This window comes from Magallana gigas, chromosome 4 (genome assembly GCF_963853765.1).
Source record: "Magallana gigas chromosome 4, xbMagGiga1.1, whole genome shotgun sequence".
NCBI classification, from domain to species: Eukaryota; Metazoa; Mollusca; class Bivalvia; order Ostreida; family Ostreidae; genus Magallana; species Magallana gigas.
The window spans coordinates 16365872-16384453 of NC_088856.1; the positions used below are offsets into that span (position 1 = coordinate 16365872).

General features: G+C 31.0%; 1 protein-coding gene across 3 annotated transcripts; it reads right to left on the reverse strand.

Moving 5' to 3' along the window:
• Window positions 1-1408: 1408 nt before the first annotated feature.
• Window positions 1409-13759, reverse strand: LOC117683029 (uncharacterized). 3 transcript variants are annotated; one of them, XM_034451794.2, is made up of 7 exons: window positions 13500-13757; window positions 3977-4033; window positions 3632-3745; window positions 2835-3128; window positions 2449-2569; window positions 2003-2117; window positions 1409-1761 (listed from the first exon to the last, which is right to left on the reverse strand). In XM_034451794.2, exons 1-7 carry the CDS (start codon window positions 13513-13515, stop codon window positions 1462-1464), a joined length of 1017 nt encoding a protein of 338 aa, XP_034307685.1. In that variant the 5' UTR covers window positions 13516-13757; the 3' UTR covers window positions 1409-1461. The 3 variants fall into 3 exon arrangements, with proteins under 3 accessions (XP_034307685.1, XP_034307686.1, XP_034307687.1); XM_034451795.2 differs by having other exon boundaries at window positions 3636-3745; window positions 13500-13754; XM_034451796.2 differs by lacking the exon at window positions 2835-3128 and having other exon boundaries at window positions 13500-13759.
• Between the last annotated feature and the right edge of the window lie 4823 nt (window positions 13760-18582).

Here is an 18582-nt window from a genome sequence, read left to right on the forward strand (position 1 = left end):
TGTGTGATTTATTTTTTTTTGGTTATGATTGTACATGGGGAGTAATTCCCTCTTAAATGTGTAAAAAGACCACCATTAGAGCAAATTGGCTTAGAAAGTAGGTATTTCCTATCCTGATGGCAATTATTAGGCTTAAATTAACCACTGAGATAAGAATAAATACTTTAAAACAGTTTTGATCACATGAATAACAAAATCTATAAATTTGCAGCAGTTTTGCTGTCTGATTTTATGAAATAAACATTAAGCAACATGATTTAAATAACCCATTTTTTCTAAAAACAGCATATTTTTCTTTTAAATGAAGTTTACATGAAGACAATTCAGGCATCAAAGTATAAATATGTCAAAAACTCAAGTTTTTGCTTTTTCCTGTCCAAAAGTGACATTTTAGATGTATTTACAGAATTGAGAAAGTCACCTCCTCTTTCCAATTGTCTCCATTACCATTCCATGTAGGATATGTAAATGTGCATTTGACCTTAAAATAACATCTGTTATGATAATTACTCTTGAAATGAACAAGAAACAACATAGTTGCACCCTTTTATTGTATATATGCATCAAACATGTAGAAAATCATGTCAAATTTGAACATTTTTCATAGAATTTTCACCGTTCTCAGCTACCCGGGTGTGTTTGAATTTCATATTAATTTTCTTCAGAAATTGGTGATTGGCCTTATGGCAAGTGAATTAAAGGTATTTGTGCTAAATGGAACTGAGGAAATTGTAGTTATAGAGTTGCGAAGATACATCCCCTGGCTTCAATGAATTGTATAAAAAAAACTGTCCTATGCCACCGAACCCCTGGTTCAACGTCCATGAATTTTTCTATTGCGGTACATGTAGAGGGTTTCATGGACACCATAAACATGCATGTTTTTTCTACAGGTGTGAGATTAGAGAAGACGGATTTTTATAACTTGGCCTTTTTGCATATTTGGCCCCGCCAATGAGGCCTCGATTATAGTGAGGTCATATTTTCACACCGATTCCTTTTATTCTAGTGATGTTTCAAACTAAGTATGGTAACAATTAGTCTTGGGGTTTCAACTAAACGTTCAAAATGTAAAATGTTTAAAGATTACGCAACAAGGACGACGTACTATTGCAGACGAAGACCAATGACACAAGGTTGTCTGCGTGCACTAGGTGATGAAAAAAACAACAAAAGTCACATATTTGGAATTTTAACTAAAATTTATTATATGTGTAAATGTCATTACAGTGACTGTAAAACTGCTTTCAGAATCTCGAATTATATTTTAAGAGAGAAAGAGACAATGAGAAACAGAGTATTGACGATCAATCTAATTAAAATTAGAATTTCCATTCGCTCCCCTGTTTTCGATATCGGACTTCGAAAACAGGGAACCAGAACTTCTAATTTTAATTAGATTGATCGCCGATACTGTGTTTCTCATTGTCTATTTCTCTCTGAAAAATAAGACATGAAGATTTAATCATTTTGTGTCTCTAAAATAAAATAGTCATCATTTTGTTTATTCTCAGCAGAAATTGGTTTCCCATGATTGATAGTGTAATTCCTGCCCACAGTGTTGTAATTATCATTGCCTTCACTTTCCATAGACAGTACTCCATACCCGTCCTCCATTACAGACAAAGATGGCGCCGGTCCTGCGTGATCGTAGAAATCACTCCTATCCTCTTTTTCTGTTTCATGTAAATGGTTGTACACGTCATCAGTTTTGGAAGAGTCCGCTTGTCGCGTTATGGGAGATATAGCTGCCGATTTCCGCTGTAAGAATATATTTTTTTTGAAATAAGATAAGAATGTCATTACTTGTATATAATTTAGAATTTATGAAGAAATTGGGAAACTAGGGATACAGTCCTAGGTACATGTTTAATAGACTGACGTCCTTATTTGAATTTCAATCTATAAAACATATTTTTAGGCATTTAAAGTTAAAATAAAATAAGGTTTTTATTCTTGTCACAAAAAAAATTTATTGATAATATGATCAGAATACTAATACCATCCTGTCGTTTATTTCGGTGTATGCTGAGTTTACGGAAACTGTCATTGTATTCAGTTGATCATTATCATTGGTGTATCCATATGCTGCATTTCGCACAGTCTTTGTTTGATCACTTTGCAAAAACAAAGAATATTCAAAGCTATGTCAGAGAGAGAGAGAGAGAGATCATTATTAGTCTTAATTTAAAGAATAAAAAAAGAGTTCAAAGTTGCTTGGTCCGATTGTATATCATATTTTAAAGACGCTATAAAGCAATGGTTTTTATTTCATATATTAACTATTTATTTCATTACCTAATGAAGTAGTATTTCCGATCATTTTAAGAAATATTTGTGTGAAAAAATGTGTTTACAAATAAACCTCACAACAGACAGACAATATTTTTACAAATATCTTCGGGTAGAAGTGTAAGCGAATTAACAAAGTAATTTGTGTATAATTACTCTTTGGAGTTGTAGGAATTCTTGGACCTCCGATTGATATAAACAAAAACAACTGCTGTCAGAATGGATCCGAAGATGGTCCCACCTATTACAGCACCAATGATAGGTCCTGGAGAGGAGGCTATAATTATACGTAGAACATTAGTTCAATTTTTGACCATAAGCTGAATATCTCCAGAAAACATATTTATGCTTTTTAGACTAGTATCTGATTAGAAATTGTCAAAAATATGCGAAATACTTAAAAATTTTATTTTATCGATTGCGAATTGTTTTCTTTTTTAATAATACTTACACGTCTTCTCTTATAATCTTTCTATCTTTTTCGCTATCACCCAAACGTTACTGGAGTATGGGTTATTGAATACAGATTTTGAAGCATATACCTTGATTGTCTAAACATAAGCCGCTTTTCTCTTTAGCTGGTTGTGGATATTCTGAACTCGTTGCCGGTTTTGTTGTTGTTATTTGTGTTGTCATTTGCGTTGTTGTTGGTATTTGTGTTGTTGTTATTTGTGAAGGTGTTGGTGTTATTTGGGGTGTTGTTGCTGATTTTGTTATTTGTGTTTTTGTTATTGCTGCTGATGTTGTTATCTGTGTTGATGTTGTTATTTGGGGAATTGTTGTTGTTGTTTGTAATATTGTTGTTGTAGGTTTTATTGGTAGGCTTTTTGAGCAATCTCGAAAACCATCAAATACATACAGAAGTTGAAATGTTCTGCTGCGTTAACATTGCCAAACATTATCTATCTATGTTCATGCATCTAATACCTTTTTGAAATATGAATGCAAATGTCTTGCTTAGGAAAGATAGATGTATATTAATTTTGCACATTTTAAGGGATTTCTATGAAAAGGTCAATTTTAAAAAAAACACATGTTCGGGTACATTTGTATGTGCGTTACCATAAAGCATCGATTTTATATTCTATATTTTTTTACAGATCCATTCCGCAATAAGAATGACAAAACATATATAATTTTCTAATTTCTTCAATTAGTAATTGTTTGATACAATTTATTAATATCACAATATTTTTTTTTGTATTTTATAGTAAAATAGTTTTGAAAATCATTGATTATAATCATGAATTGGATGTGATAAGCATTGTAAAATAAAGTCGTTATTTTGTTTAGATCGACCCTAATAAATAGTAGTTGAAGTATGCTGATGATAATTTACCTACTGTCTCGGTAATTGGACAACTGCAAACTGTAGATGGACTCTGTGGCGCAGAAGTGAGATATGGACACATGGTTGAGGTCAAATACGATATGCATTCTTCTCTAGTTTTATCTATCAATAAATATTTAATGGCTAGTTCAGTCCTACTTGCTTGATATAAACTATGCAATGAAAAATGACAATAACAAACTGTCGAAAATATCAAAAATAAGTAAAGCAGCGAATTTAAAGCAGAGCAACATGGACCTCTAAAAAACAAGTGATGTGATATTTTTTTGCGAAATCGGCGTTGGTATATTTGTTAATATTTAGTAAACAAAGTGTTTGAAGTAAGAAGCTTACTTTTGCCACCTATGGAAAAAAATATCCATCCAGGTAGGTATATAAGCAGAACAAACTCTGAAAAAAATATAAATAATGATAACATTTAGTCAAACAAAGTACAAGTAAAGAGTGTAGGACTGTTCACAAAGAAGGACCCATAGAATTGCGACGCTAAATATATTGCTTTGCTATTGTTTTGTTGTTTTTTTTCATATTTTATTAAATATATCAAATTTAGAGATTCGAAACAAGTTCTTACAACACGTTTCTCTTTTTACATATAATGATGAGTCATGCATTATAGAAAATAACTTAAGGATTACGTTTACTCACGGAAGAAAAAAATTCACTGTAAGGAAAGAAAAACTATTTATTTTACAATTGTGGTGCAATTTTTCACTTTCAAATAACTAGATCTATGACCTGCTTTTTATGCTAGTGACCTCTGAATTTTTATTGAAAATTTGTCGAAATTAAGCCTACAAAAAACGCTATAAATTTCACTACACTACTAAGTAAGAATAATCTAACAGTTACTGTGTCTCGGGACAGGCCTTCAACACTTTTAAATACATCACATATACTCGTACCCGTAATGTAGCTGAGAATTGAAGAATCGCTCCAAAACGATTTTGGAAAAAATTTATAAAGCTGCGTTGAAAATAACAGTCAAATTATTCATTACAAACCATTTTGAGACTGCAAATACCTTTCATCTAAACATTTAATTCATATTAATGAAGAATTCAACACTTTTTCACCAACGGTTTTTTTTACTCGCTTTGAATTTACATACTATGTTAACATTCGGAACTTTTGGTATTTTTCTTATTAAATGCACTGAGTTAGAGTTATCTCCCGTATTTCCTTTGATAAACAGAATATATGACAAATTTTCATGTAATATACACGTATTTGTAATATTGTTTCTGAGTTCATAAATGCAAATGTGATATAGTGATAACATAAAAAGATTGTGAAATTAAAAAAAATCCACATAATTTTCGGATTTTTTAAATGATTTTTTCTTGATAATTAATTCGCGAAGCCTAATTGAGAAGATTTTTTTTTTTTTTTTTTTTTTTTTTTTTTTTTTTTTTTTTTTTTTAATAACAAACTAGAGCAAAGCTTGTTGCAAAGCAACGAGTAGGTCTACCGTTAATGTCGAAAGAAAAGCTAGAAGTTCCTGTAAGAATATATTAGCGTTCTTAAACCATAAAACAAAAGTAACTAAGACAAAAAGAAAAAAATCGAATCATTCTGGGTACGAGTTCACAAAATCCGAATGGTTCTAAGTACGACTTAACAAAGTCGTACTTAGAACCATTCGGATTTTGTGAACTCGTACCCAGAATGATTCAATTAGTGTTCATGAAATGCTTACCGTTCTAGAGATATCGGAACAAATCTGTTTTAGGATCGACCCTTAAACCCTTTAGCGGGGTCACCAACAAAACAATTTTTAGATTCCATATCGTTAAAAACATTATTTTGAGCAACTTTTCTTCTATAATGCTTTTCAAAATATTTCTTCTTTTCTAGATATTATTGATAATAGTTTTGGACATCTGGCCCCTTGAAATTCCTTATTATGTCACATATGACTTAGGTATGGTACCGTATAGATAAACAGATGTACAATGAACACTTTTGCTTCTTTAATTGATAACAAATTATTTTTCAGTAAATAGTTATTATTAAAAGACTTTAGAGCTCTCTTGGCCCCTTATTTGAGGGCCAGTCCCTTTTTCTTGATATCAAATAAAAGATCTTGTAAATATAAACACATTTTGTTCAAGATATCTAAATAAATGTGTTTAAGGGGCCGTCCCTTAAAATCCTCACTTGGGCCACCAACAAAAATTATTTAGGTAGCATTTTGTTAAGAACATTATTCTAAACATTTTTTGCTCTTAAATGCTTTTCAAAATATTTCTGTTTTTCTAGATATTAAAGGTCAAAGTTTTGGAATTCTGGCCCCTTGAAACCCCTAATTACGTAACATATGACTTATGTATGGTACTGTATAGATAAACAGATGTACAATAAACATTTTTGGTTCTATAATTGATAAAAAGGTATTTTTCAGTAAAGAGTTCTTGCAAAAATACTTTAGAGCCCCCTTGGCCCCTAATTTGATGAGCCAGCTCCTTTTTCTTGAAATCAAACGAAAGTCCTAGTTAATCTGAACAACTTTTGCATTACATGTTTTAAATAAATATTTACACATTAAAAGCTAGGTCCGAAAATTTCCGATAATTTTGTGAAAAAAAATAGTACCAATTTTTTAGCTCGGGTGAGCTTCGCCGCCTTGCGCATTTTTCAAAATATCAAATTGATAGGATCATCTACAGACATTCATCTACTATCCCTGAAAGTTTCACGTTTCTATCGCAATTAGTTTTTGAGAACTTACGTGGACAAAATGGTCTTTAAAAATTCACCTAATCCTCAAAATCTCGAACCGGAAGTGACGTCATCAGCCAGAAATTTTATTATATCACGTCCGTTTGATGCTAAATACGTCCTGTAAATTTCATGCAAATCTGTCGAGTAGTTCACGAGAAATAGCGTTCGAAAAAAGTCAGATTTTTTTTTATATTATTTTTTTTAAACTAGAGCAAAGCTCGTTGCAAAGCAACGAGTGGGTCTTCCGATAATATCGAGAGTAAAGCTAGATGATCCTGTAAGAAGCAGAGTTCTTAACACTCTTCCGATTTATCTGTATTAAAGCCCAAAAATTAGAGTCTATTATTTTAATATAATAGTTTATATTATTACATGTGTGAGTACGTTATAGTATGTTGTATTTTACGCTTGATGGTAACAATATCTTGCAGATATTCAGTTAGAATATTTAGAAACAGCCAAATTTACTAAAAGTGCGATAAAGGGGTCTTTCGCTTACTCGACACACAAACATCTTAAGCATCCCATAGAGGGTCACTTTAGAGGCACGTAGCATCGAGGGATAAAGGGGATGGGGTGCCCCCTCCCACTTTTGAATTTACATATACACAAGTGAATAAACATTGATCCCCCTAAAAAATTTGATAAGTAAAAGGAAGGAAATAAACAGTAAAATGAAGTTATAGGATGAAGATTTGCATTATTTTAGAGTTTTTTTTGTATTTTTCACATTCAGAAACGATGCTACGTACCTGGTTTAAATGCCCATGTAGCAAATATGCGAGCTGATCTAACATCTTAATTTTAGTAGATTGGTACCGTCACATGTGTTTTATACACACAGTGGTCATTTTAGCAATGTAATTTCTATGTAGTTAGGATTTGAACCAATTTCTCAATAGAGTGCTTCTTCTGACGTAAAATATTGGCACAGCAATAGCATACTCTAGCGGCACAAAGTAAAACCTTTTTATTTTCAGAATAGTTTGTAGGACAGCCATCATAAACATTTGAGGTACATGTATATTAAAGCTATACACGCTATAATTTACGTCAATTTTGAATGACAGTGAAAACGCATGTGTTTGTCTACTTATAAAAGTTATCCTTTATCTGTGAATTACAATGGTGAACTCCATCTCGTTACAAAGATATAGATTTTTAATTGTTTATTTTCCTGCCAGCAAAATATACCTTTTCATGAATATTGATGAAAGAAGAGCGAAACCGACTTCATTGCGCATGTCCGCGGAGAACTAGGTGGTCGTTATTGTTTGCCTAATTAAATATCCAACTTGATTTTTAATATATATGCTTAACAGTTGTTCATTTGAAATACATACATGTATAATGAGTAAAATACGTTTGTCATTCACGATACCCTTACTTCTGCATTAACACTTATAGGATCTATAAATAGCACATATGGGAAAAACACAGGTCTACGTCATTTTTTTAAAGGAAGTATTCATATCTACTCACAGGCTTGTATTTTTTTCTTTTGTTTGTACTCGTATATCGGACAAATTTATGCTCTACTGAAAATATCCTTTCCTTTGTGAAACTATCACAATTATGAAGATGTTGACCCTTCACCAGTTTTGGTATGATAGACTAAATTTAGCTGTCGATATCACGTGATAGATTGATATTCACGAGGAGGCATTACTTTCCTGGCAGGAAAATAAATATTTTTAATTGTTTAATATTTGATATATTTGTTACGTGATCGAATTGAGCATTATAATTAACAGCATAAAGGTAATTTTTATTAGTAATCAAACACATACATTTTCCCCTTTATTCAAAATTGACGCAAATTATTGCGTGTATAGCTTTAAGGGTAGGTACAAAAAATAAAACGTTGATTTTAGAGAGATTTTTCAACCAATTTTAAACTTTAGTTTATAGCTCACCTAGGCTGAAAGTTCAAGTGAGCTTTTTTGATCACATTTTGTCCGTCGTCCATCTGTGCGTCCGTCTGTAAACTTTTACATTTTGAACATCTTCTCTAAAACCACCTGGCCAATTTCAACCAAATTTGGCACAAAGCATCCTTATGATAAGACAAATATAAATTGCAGAAATGAATGACCGATCTTTATTCAAAGCGGAAAATACCTCGAATATGTAGAAAAAGAGGAGTTAATTTTTTTTAATTTTTCTCAAAAACAACAGAGTCATCTTCAACTTAATTTAGACTAAATAATCCTTATGGAAAGGAAAATATAAATTGCAAAATTCATGTGCTAATTCTGTTTCAAATTTGAGAAATTTACGAAAATAATAACAAAGAAAAATGCGGGTCAATCAGTTCTTAATTTCGGGTTCGGTATTTCGTATATTGAAACCCAGGTTTTGTTTAGAGCAGCATGTTTCAAACTGACAAAGATGAATGTGCTTGTTGTGCAACAGTTTACGTGCGAAGGGAGATTTGAAACTTGCAAAATATATTTGTGCCGATTTTGTGAAGTAAATTGAGGTTTAACATTTCAATGCGTTGACATGTTTACTTGTGACAGTGGTATTAGCTTGTTTTGATTTCAGTTTCATATTTGTTAATTATGCTTTTTAACTTGAGGGGAACTATAGACTGTATTTTGGAATATTTACGTTTCAAATCAAACTTTGGTTAATCATGCAGCTGGTCAATCTGTTTATCTGCGCAAAATGATCAAAATCCGTTGTACTAACAACATATCATAAAATAAAATTCCTTTGTAGTATTCATTTTATTCGTAATTCGGTACGATATCTACGTAATGGTTGAATATGCAAGGTGATATTTTAAGATGCTTAGCATTTTCAGTCTAAACGGAGATTATTTTCGCTGCAAGAAATATATACCGGTTGGTATATTTATGATGAAAAATAAATTGTGCTCTTTCTTTGTTTTCAGTTCATTTTTTTCTTGTGTTAATTGTTTACAATTTTCTATAATTAACTGACCTATCTAAGAGTCAAGCTATAAGTTGTAAGCAATATTCAGAGCTTTGTACACAATGCTATGTTTGTATAAAAAGCTGAGGTCATCCTTAAATTTTTTTATATTTTAAATGCTGAATAGGAAATACCAAGTTTACAAATATTAATTTGAATTTAAAACATTCATGTAAACAAAAACATGACTCAAAACAAGTTCTGTATCTTCCCAATAATTCTACGATCGACGCTGAAATTTTAGTTAATCATTAGAAATGTCTTTCTAAAAGAATGATATGCAGTAACTACTTTCTGATGTCCCTTCTTATTGGATGAATTATATAGGGAATCATTCTTTGGGCTTTATTGGATTTGATCACGCCCCGACCGAAATTATCTCTTCGTACATGTCAATTTTCATTGAAAATCTGTCATTAAAGGAAATACGGGAGATAACTCTAACTCAGTCCGTTTAATAAGAAAAATTCCGAGAGTTTCGAATGTCAACATGGTGTGTAAATTCGAAGTAAATAAAAAACGTTGGTGAAAAAGTGTTGTATTCTTCATTAATATGAATTAAATTTTCAAATGAAAGATATCAAAATGGTTTGTTATTAATAATTCAACTGTTATTTTCAATGCAGCTTCATTGATTTCCTCAAAATCGTTTCGGAGCGATTCTGGAATTTTTTGCTACATTGCGGGTATATGGTAGGCATTTCAACTTTGGCGATGGCCTGTCCCGAGCCACAGTTAAATTATTCTAACTAAGCAGAGAGTAGTGAAATTAATAGCGTAATTGTAGGCTTAAAGCTTGGTAAAAATTATGTTTCATAAACTTAAGGTACAATGTTAAAGATTAAGTGTATTTAAAAACAAGTGCCAAAGAACTATATATGATATTAGTCAAATTTGGCCCCCAAATTTCGCTATTTTTAAAATGATTCAGGTACATTAATTTGTTGTGTTATTTTATAAAAGAGTTGACATGAAATATGTTTTTCACCTATTTATTTCATTTATATGCACTCACTGGCAGTATATGACGTCAGAAGTGACGCTATTTTTATAATTCAATCAAAATCAACCAAAAATTTACATTTTTCTTATCTTTTTTCGAATGGGAAATATAGAGCGACTCTTTGAACAAGAACGAACTTTTTGTCACTTATAAGTATTGGAAAGATACATCTTTGGTGAAAATATTTTGTTTGTTCAAGTAGTCGCTCAATGTTTCCTTAAAGAAAAACTGACTCAAAACAAGCCGTTTTATGCTAAAATGCGAAAATGGCGGGAAAAGGTAACCTTTCTGATGTCATATTTTTAAATTGTGGGCACTAAAATCAAAATGAAAATTATGAAAAAACTTCAAATGTATATTTGTACAAATAAAACAAGTAATTACAGTAAAATGACAATGTTCATTTTAGGGGGCCATTTTAGGCTCAAACCATATATAGTCCTTTCAATGTTTTATAAGATACTTTTCTCGGGGTTTTTTTTCTACCAAAAGGCCATGTTGCACAATATTCTTTGAATGCCCATATAAAATCATTGTTGCTCAGGTGATCGATGTTGCCCCATAGCCTCTTGTTCTAAAGATTTAAAACGATCCCTGTTACGGAAAACTCCAAATAGGTTTGTTTCTTACTTTAGAAACACATTCCTTACTTTAGAAACACATTCCTTACTTTAGAAACACATTCCTTACTTTAGAAACACATTCCTTAGTTTAGAGCATTTAAGGAGCATTTTTTAGGATTCAATTTTGCCGACAAAACTTGATTTATAGATATGTCATATTATATATATATATATATATATATATATATATATATATATATATATATATATATATATATATATATATATATATATATATATATTTATATATATATATATATTTTTATATATATATATATATATATATATATATATATATATATATATATATATATATATATATATATATATATATATATATATATAAGCACTAAAAATAACCAACGACACGAACAATAAAGTAAATATTGTCAAATTTTCGGAACGACCCGTCCCTCTTCAGGAGAACAAAATAAAAACTACATATGAAAGAAGAAAAACATCTACAAAACTAGCACTAAACTAAAAACTAAACAATATATAAAAACTAAAAATGTATAAACACCGGATCAAAACGTGGCAGCTACATCTTTGCATTAATGATTTCAAGCCCGATAAAGAAAAATCCCGTCCGACGCAGCGGACGGTCTGTGAAGAAGTGCTAGAAGATAACGCGAACGAATTAATTTGCTAATTGGGGGTTGCTGTTTAATTCATTAATACTTAATATTAATACTTTATTGTTCGTGTCGTTGGTTATTTTTAGTGCTTTTTTATATATCATCTTATAACCGTGTATCTTTTGATCCGACACTATAGATAACGAGTGTTGTTGGTTTGTGCTTCTTATATATATATATATATATATATATATATATATATATATATATATATATATATATATATATATATATATATATATATATATATATATATTAATCATAATCTTGTTTGAAAATAAGACTGATATGATCATACAGTATGACGAATGCATTTTGCTAAGTAGCATTTCCCATAAAAATATTACTTACAGAATATTATAAACCGTACTGAACTAAGAATCATTGTGTTGATCCAACATTAATATTGCAGCTAATAATGACCTTATATAAAGTTAACAATTTTCACATGTCTTTTACACAATGCATAAACCTTTTCGCATTCACAATTAAAGAAATGTACAGCGTATGGATTGCTACCCATTTGTCGTCATTTGTCTGCTTTTACTGTTAACTTGATCTATTCGATCGGCATCCAGTACGATATAAAATATTTCATAAAAGTGACAAAGAACAGTTTACAATCTTTTAAACCAACCTCAAGACTTATTCAAGCCAATTTTAAAATCTTTCAGCTCATACATCATTCGATTTCATACAAAATGTAAAATTCGGGAAGTAAATTATTGCTAACAAATTCCATAGATATAAATAAAGACAAGAAATCATATTGACGCAAGCGTCAAATGGGCCGCAAAAAATATAATTGTTGTATGAATCATTGATTGTTTACATAAAAACACACCACAAAGAAGAAGATAAGAGTTGGTTGTACTGATTTTTATGGTTAATTTTAATATACTTTCAGCAACTTGTTTTGAAGTTAGTTTAAGAAATATTTTATTCAAAAATATACATATAAGTATATAAATGAATCTGGATTGAACTGCAGGCAATACTAGCCTATATTAGTTCTCTCCATCTGAGATTGAAGTTTAACATTTTGCTATTATCATAAAGAATCGATTTCGTTACTGTAAGCATTTCTAACGGAAATTGTATGATCATTGCCATAGTATGAAGTAATGGAGAACACACTTCATGATTTGTACATTACTCTAATACAAAGTTCAACTCATCATTTTTCTCTTGGAGATTATGAATTTCAAACGGTTAACCATTTTGGGTTTTTTGTTGTTGCATAGTATTGAATGAAAACTTAATGCATTAATTCAATATATGATTTCAAGGGACCTCATAATAAAATAAAAATGGATAAGGTCAAATTTTCCAGTCAATTCAAATTTTCATTTCTGTCATATTCTTGCGTAAATAATTGATATAAAAATAAATGTCATTTCATGATATTTTCTACCACATTTTACATGGAAATATAATAAATACACACGCAAAGTCATTTTATTTGACACGGCACATAGAAATTCAAATATATCATTTATAAAAAATTTAATGACATTCAGGTCTTTAGTATTTCAGGTCTTTAGTATGTCCCGCATACCGATCCTGATGCATTGTTTTGAAAAGAATGAAAAACTCCGAAATTTTCCGAACAGATTATAGTCTCGATAAAAACGCGCCAAATACGACAATCTACTAAGTATGACCTACTTTTCATTTATGAGTAAAACAAAAAATATGTGATATTTTCTAAAAGGCATAAAACAAATTTCTACCTGCAAATTTACTTTAAATTCATAAAAATAAGCATAGTATTATTTCTATTAAAAAAGAACTGTCCCGCAGAAACGCAGTAACAATATTTAAATGTGTATCAAATAACGGACCGCCTTCCGGCGGCCCGTAATGATTATTAAAATACTACACGATTGACATACCAAAGTACACTGATGTCAACGTTTACTACTTACCAATTCTTGTAATCATTGTCAATAATCGAAATGAAGGATTCTATTAAAAGTATACACAGACACACTATGGCTACTGCGGTATAAAAATGTCGTGTACCTTTACATTAAACCGCTTTAAAACCCCTTTAAATACTTCCTGCTAAACAGGCATGCATAAAGACATCTTTAGAATTATATATCTCGATTGTTAAATATTTGAATTTTAAATGAGTTCAGTGAATTGATCAAGCAGACAATATCAGTGTGCATGGTGTGTGCAAGTTGTGTATAGGCCTATTAATAAAACATCGCGTTAAATATTTTACTATTTTAGTTTGAAGTAACTGACTTTAGACTTACATAAACATGTTAACCTTAATATGGACACGAAATAGCATTAGATTAAAGCGTATATAATTGCAAGTAGCTGATTATTAGTCCCCTACCGGTTTCACCGGAGGGGACTATAGCTTTCCTCTGCGTCCGTCAGTCCGTCTGTCCGTCCTTCCGTCCGTCTGTCTGTCTGTCTGTCTGTCCGTCCGTCTGTCTGGCCCACTTCAATTTTCCGTTGTTTTTTTCTGCATGCGTTTGACGAATGATGTGAAACTTGCTGAGCAGCTTCAAAATATCAAACAGCAGACCAAGTTTATACTTTTGTAGCGTCTAGACAACACAATTTCCAGAAATTTAATTTTTTTCACTCCAAATTTTTTAATGATCGGGTTCGTTATCGGGCTCGGTGTGTACTAAATGAACGAGGACAGTAATAATATCGTGCATTATTTGTATCATTACATTTATCATTTCTATTAACAAACAAATAAGTTCTGTAAAATGGTGTCAAGTATTGTGTAAATTTTAACGGCAGGGTTTTATCATTATTATTATTACAATCGGGTTCGTTATCGGGTTTGGGCTGTTGAATGATAGACTAGACTTTTGTGTTTGCTTTGCTTCAAATATGTACTTTTTTAATGGATTTTTGAGATTGTTTGCTGTTTATTATAATCATTTTTCATAATTTCATACTTTACAATTAATACATTTATGATAGGGGATATTTAATATACAGGGTCTCAAACTTTTGCCATTCTCAATCAAAGGGGTTACCGGTAGGGGACGTGTATTGCTTATGCAATACTCTCAGAATGCTTGTTTGATGTGGAATTCTGCGTAACTATTCTTTTTTTTCTGTATCAGTACATGTTCAACTGTGAGTGAACAGATACCATTATTTATACTTTTTTATCAAAACCCTGCCAATGGTTTCAGAAAAATGTTTGGTAGTTAAAAATAATGTGCAGCTTCAGCTCGTTTTTTCCAAGCAGTAGCCATTGAAGCTCGTTTCACTTGCCGTCGTGCAAAATTCTTTTTTATAAATTTGCACGGAAAATCATAAAAAATAAGTTATTAAAATTAAAATGTTTTGTGAAGCGGTTTTTTTTTAAATCATTGTTTACATTTTAACCCGACAGAATGAAATAGAATTATCTATACTACTATGTTAAAAAAAATAGACTAGAAATTTTGGGCTTTCATACCGATTAATCGGAAGAGTTCTGTCTTTTGTTTTATATATTCTAAACATCATTGGTACTTGAAAATTACCAATTTGTTTGTATTTTTTCTCTATCAAGCTTCGCTTATTAATAATCAACGAAAATTCATCAAAAATTCCGGAAATCATCTAAAAAAAATTAATTTTACAATCTTGCGCATGCGCATTACATTCACGCTAAATCATAGGAGGCTCTTAATTTTATGTTTCCATAATTTCACATTTGCATGGATAAACTCAGAGACGATAAAAGAAATGCGTGTAAATTTTTATTGGAAATGTTTTGTTTCTGTTCATCAATGAAAATACAGGAGATAACTCTAATACAGTGCATATACTACATGTATAATAAAAAACCAGAGAGTTTCGAATGTCAACATGGTGTGTAAAAAAACGTTGTTCAAGAAATTTTGAATTCTGCAATTATAGAATTGAACTTTTCGAAGAAAGGTATTTACAGCTTCAAAATGGTTTGTTGTGAACAATTTGACTGTTATTTTCAATGCAACTTTATTAATTTTCTCCAAAATCGTTTTGGAGCGATTCTACATTTTTCTGCTACAATACGGGTTTTAACTGTGGTGAAGGCTTTTCCCCAGACACAGTTACATTATTCCAACTCAGCAGAGTGTAGTAAAATTAATAGCTTTATTGTAGGCTTTAAGCTTGGTTATGCAAATGTCAACAATATATATATATATATATATATATATATATATATATATATATATATATATATATATATATATATATATATATATATATATATATATATACACGGTGTGTCGATGTATCTATTTCATAAATGTCCGATATCATAATTACGCTATGTCAACCCGTGCACGCACGGGTCAAAATCTAGTATTTATGATAAAAGTATAATGCGGAATAAAGAATGCTGGATACATAATGAAAGTTCTGTTGTTAACTTAATGGATAACAGAAAAAATTAAAAAGGCATTGTTTGAAATACAACTAAAATTTAATTGTATTCTAATATGATGTATTTTTAATCTTCTCAATGTTGTCTTCAGTACCATTAGGGTTCTAAATCAGACCCCGACAAGGATGATGTCCCACGCCAATGGTCAGAGGGCAAAACTATTGTATAGGATGCTCGATACCCATGATGACAACAAGGAGGCTTCGTGGGGCCTGCAGATCAAGAACTAATCCGAAGAGATACCGGCAACGTCAAAGCTCGCACTTGCTGCTCATGACCTCCCACTTCATACACCTGGTTATGAGAAAGAGTTTAGCTAGCAAAACATCATTGTGAATAAACTGACAGACTGTCCCCTGTACAAAGTGAACAATTTCGAATTGAAGGGAAGAAAGTTACTTCCCATGATTTTCACCAGTCATTGAAATTTTTCCACAAGCAGAGAACAAATGATTAATTCATGCATTTAAATTTTATTAAAAGAAGTGTATCAAAAGTGTTAATTTTTCATATTCATATAATTTATATTTATTTTTCAAAAAGACCTCAATGAATAAATAGCTGCTCAATTCATTATAAAGATGACCAATTATAATTAACTTTATAATTATCCCATTCTCATATTGAACTGTACCAAAGCACAATAGCCAACCAAACACCCCTTTAATTTCTGGTCTAGTGAACTTGGGAAACAGTCAGGTACTTATCTCATTTTGAACATTGCCGTTGTATGGATTCGGATGATATTTTATAGACCCAAAGTATATTCAGAAAGGTCCAAAGTTAATTGGGTGACACATATACCGTTTTAAATTATATCTTTGACTTCGAAGGAGAAAGAATAATTCAGAATTTTAACATTTTGACATTTTTTATGACATATCAGATAATGTTTTGCTAACAAAATCTAGTCGGACAACATTCCTGATATTGTAAAAAAAAAAAACTGACGAAGAGGGGGGGGGGGGGTGTTAACGTTTTGCAGAACTCTATCAAGAGTGTGAAAATATCTCCATTTGCAATTGAAAATGGGCAAAGAGAAAGAAGATTCTAGAGGGGTATTTCTGGACTATACAGACAAAGGATGATTCGAAATGCAATTCTGGTGGAAATCATCATAGAAGGCTATAAGAAAGCAAACTAAGGCATATCAAAACATAGAAAGACCAGACAAATGTGTTGTTTTAGTGTTCAAAAAAATACATCTCTTTGCATGTTAATTAATTGTAAAATTAATTTCACTTTTCAAGTTACAAACCGTCAGATAATAAATGATGTCCTTGTTGGGATCAACATCATGTCAAAAGTAGTGTAAATATTTTGCGCGAAAACAGGCTTAGATAGATACTTCACAAATCACTCCTTAAGGGCAACATCTGCTACAATTATCAGGATGTATTCCGCTGAACTTATTTGCGAGAAGACCGGTCATAACTCAGAGGCAGTTCGAGAAAATATAAGCGCGCAAGTAATTTTCAGATACAAGAAGAGATTGATGTGTTTCAGGTTTTAAAGAGAAAATCTGAAAATGCTAAGGAAAGTGATGCGTTTGATTAAAAATCTATTGAATTTAAAAAAGGGGAAATTTCCATTGAAATTCCTTTCTTATTAAAAATGTGTGGTGATCATTGTGATGACGACGTGACAGCCAGATATTTACACATCTAATAACTACTGATTGAATATTTAATATATACGTTTACTTACCACAATGGGTGACGTCATAGAAGTTTTTTTTAAAATAACAAGAACTCACTAGAGAGAATGTTCTAGCCTTTTTTAATACGTGAATTCAAGTATTGATAATAATTTAAACGATTTTAAAAAGTCAAAATCTGTATCCGTTGTAGTAATTTTTTATATAAATGTTTTATGGAAAAAAGTTAGTTTAGTACAAAGTATAAAAAATTGCACCATTATAATTGCAAACATTACAAGTGGAGTTGCTAGCTGCACTGTTTTGGGTTTTTTTTTTTTAGCAAATGTGTCCTTTACTCATTTTCCTTTGTACAAGCGCTTTTTTATAAACTTATTTTAATGAGAGTGCATTCACTTCATAAACATACAGAAACTATTCATTCCGACAAATACCTAAAGAAAAAAGCAACGTACGTTGTATTTCTGGAATTCCCTTTCTTCATCTTCCTGAATTATTAGAATAACCATTAACAGTCATATGATTTTAGCATAAATGGAAAAACATTTTTCTTCTTTCCTTTCTGTTGTATTTTGATAAGTTGGGATTTTTTAAAAATCCTAAAGCTTCTGGATTTATGCTTTCATGAAAGTCAGAACAAGATGCACCTAGCGGGATAGACCTGTGCATGCGTACAGGACAAGATTTAAAATAAGCAGTAATGTCTAGAATAAAAGGTTTACCTTATAACCTTTTTTTTCCTGCACTTATACACATGTTAGATGTTTTGAATTGTTTGCCATTTTCAGACTTACATGAGGATGTTTCCAGCCAAGTTTAAGCTTTTATTATTAAATGGTTTTTGAGAAAAAGATTTTCATAGATTTTCTCTATATATTCTTATGTTACACTTGACATCCCCCCCCCCCCCCCCCCAAATTATGGCCCCAACCTTCCCCAGGGATTA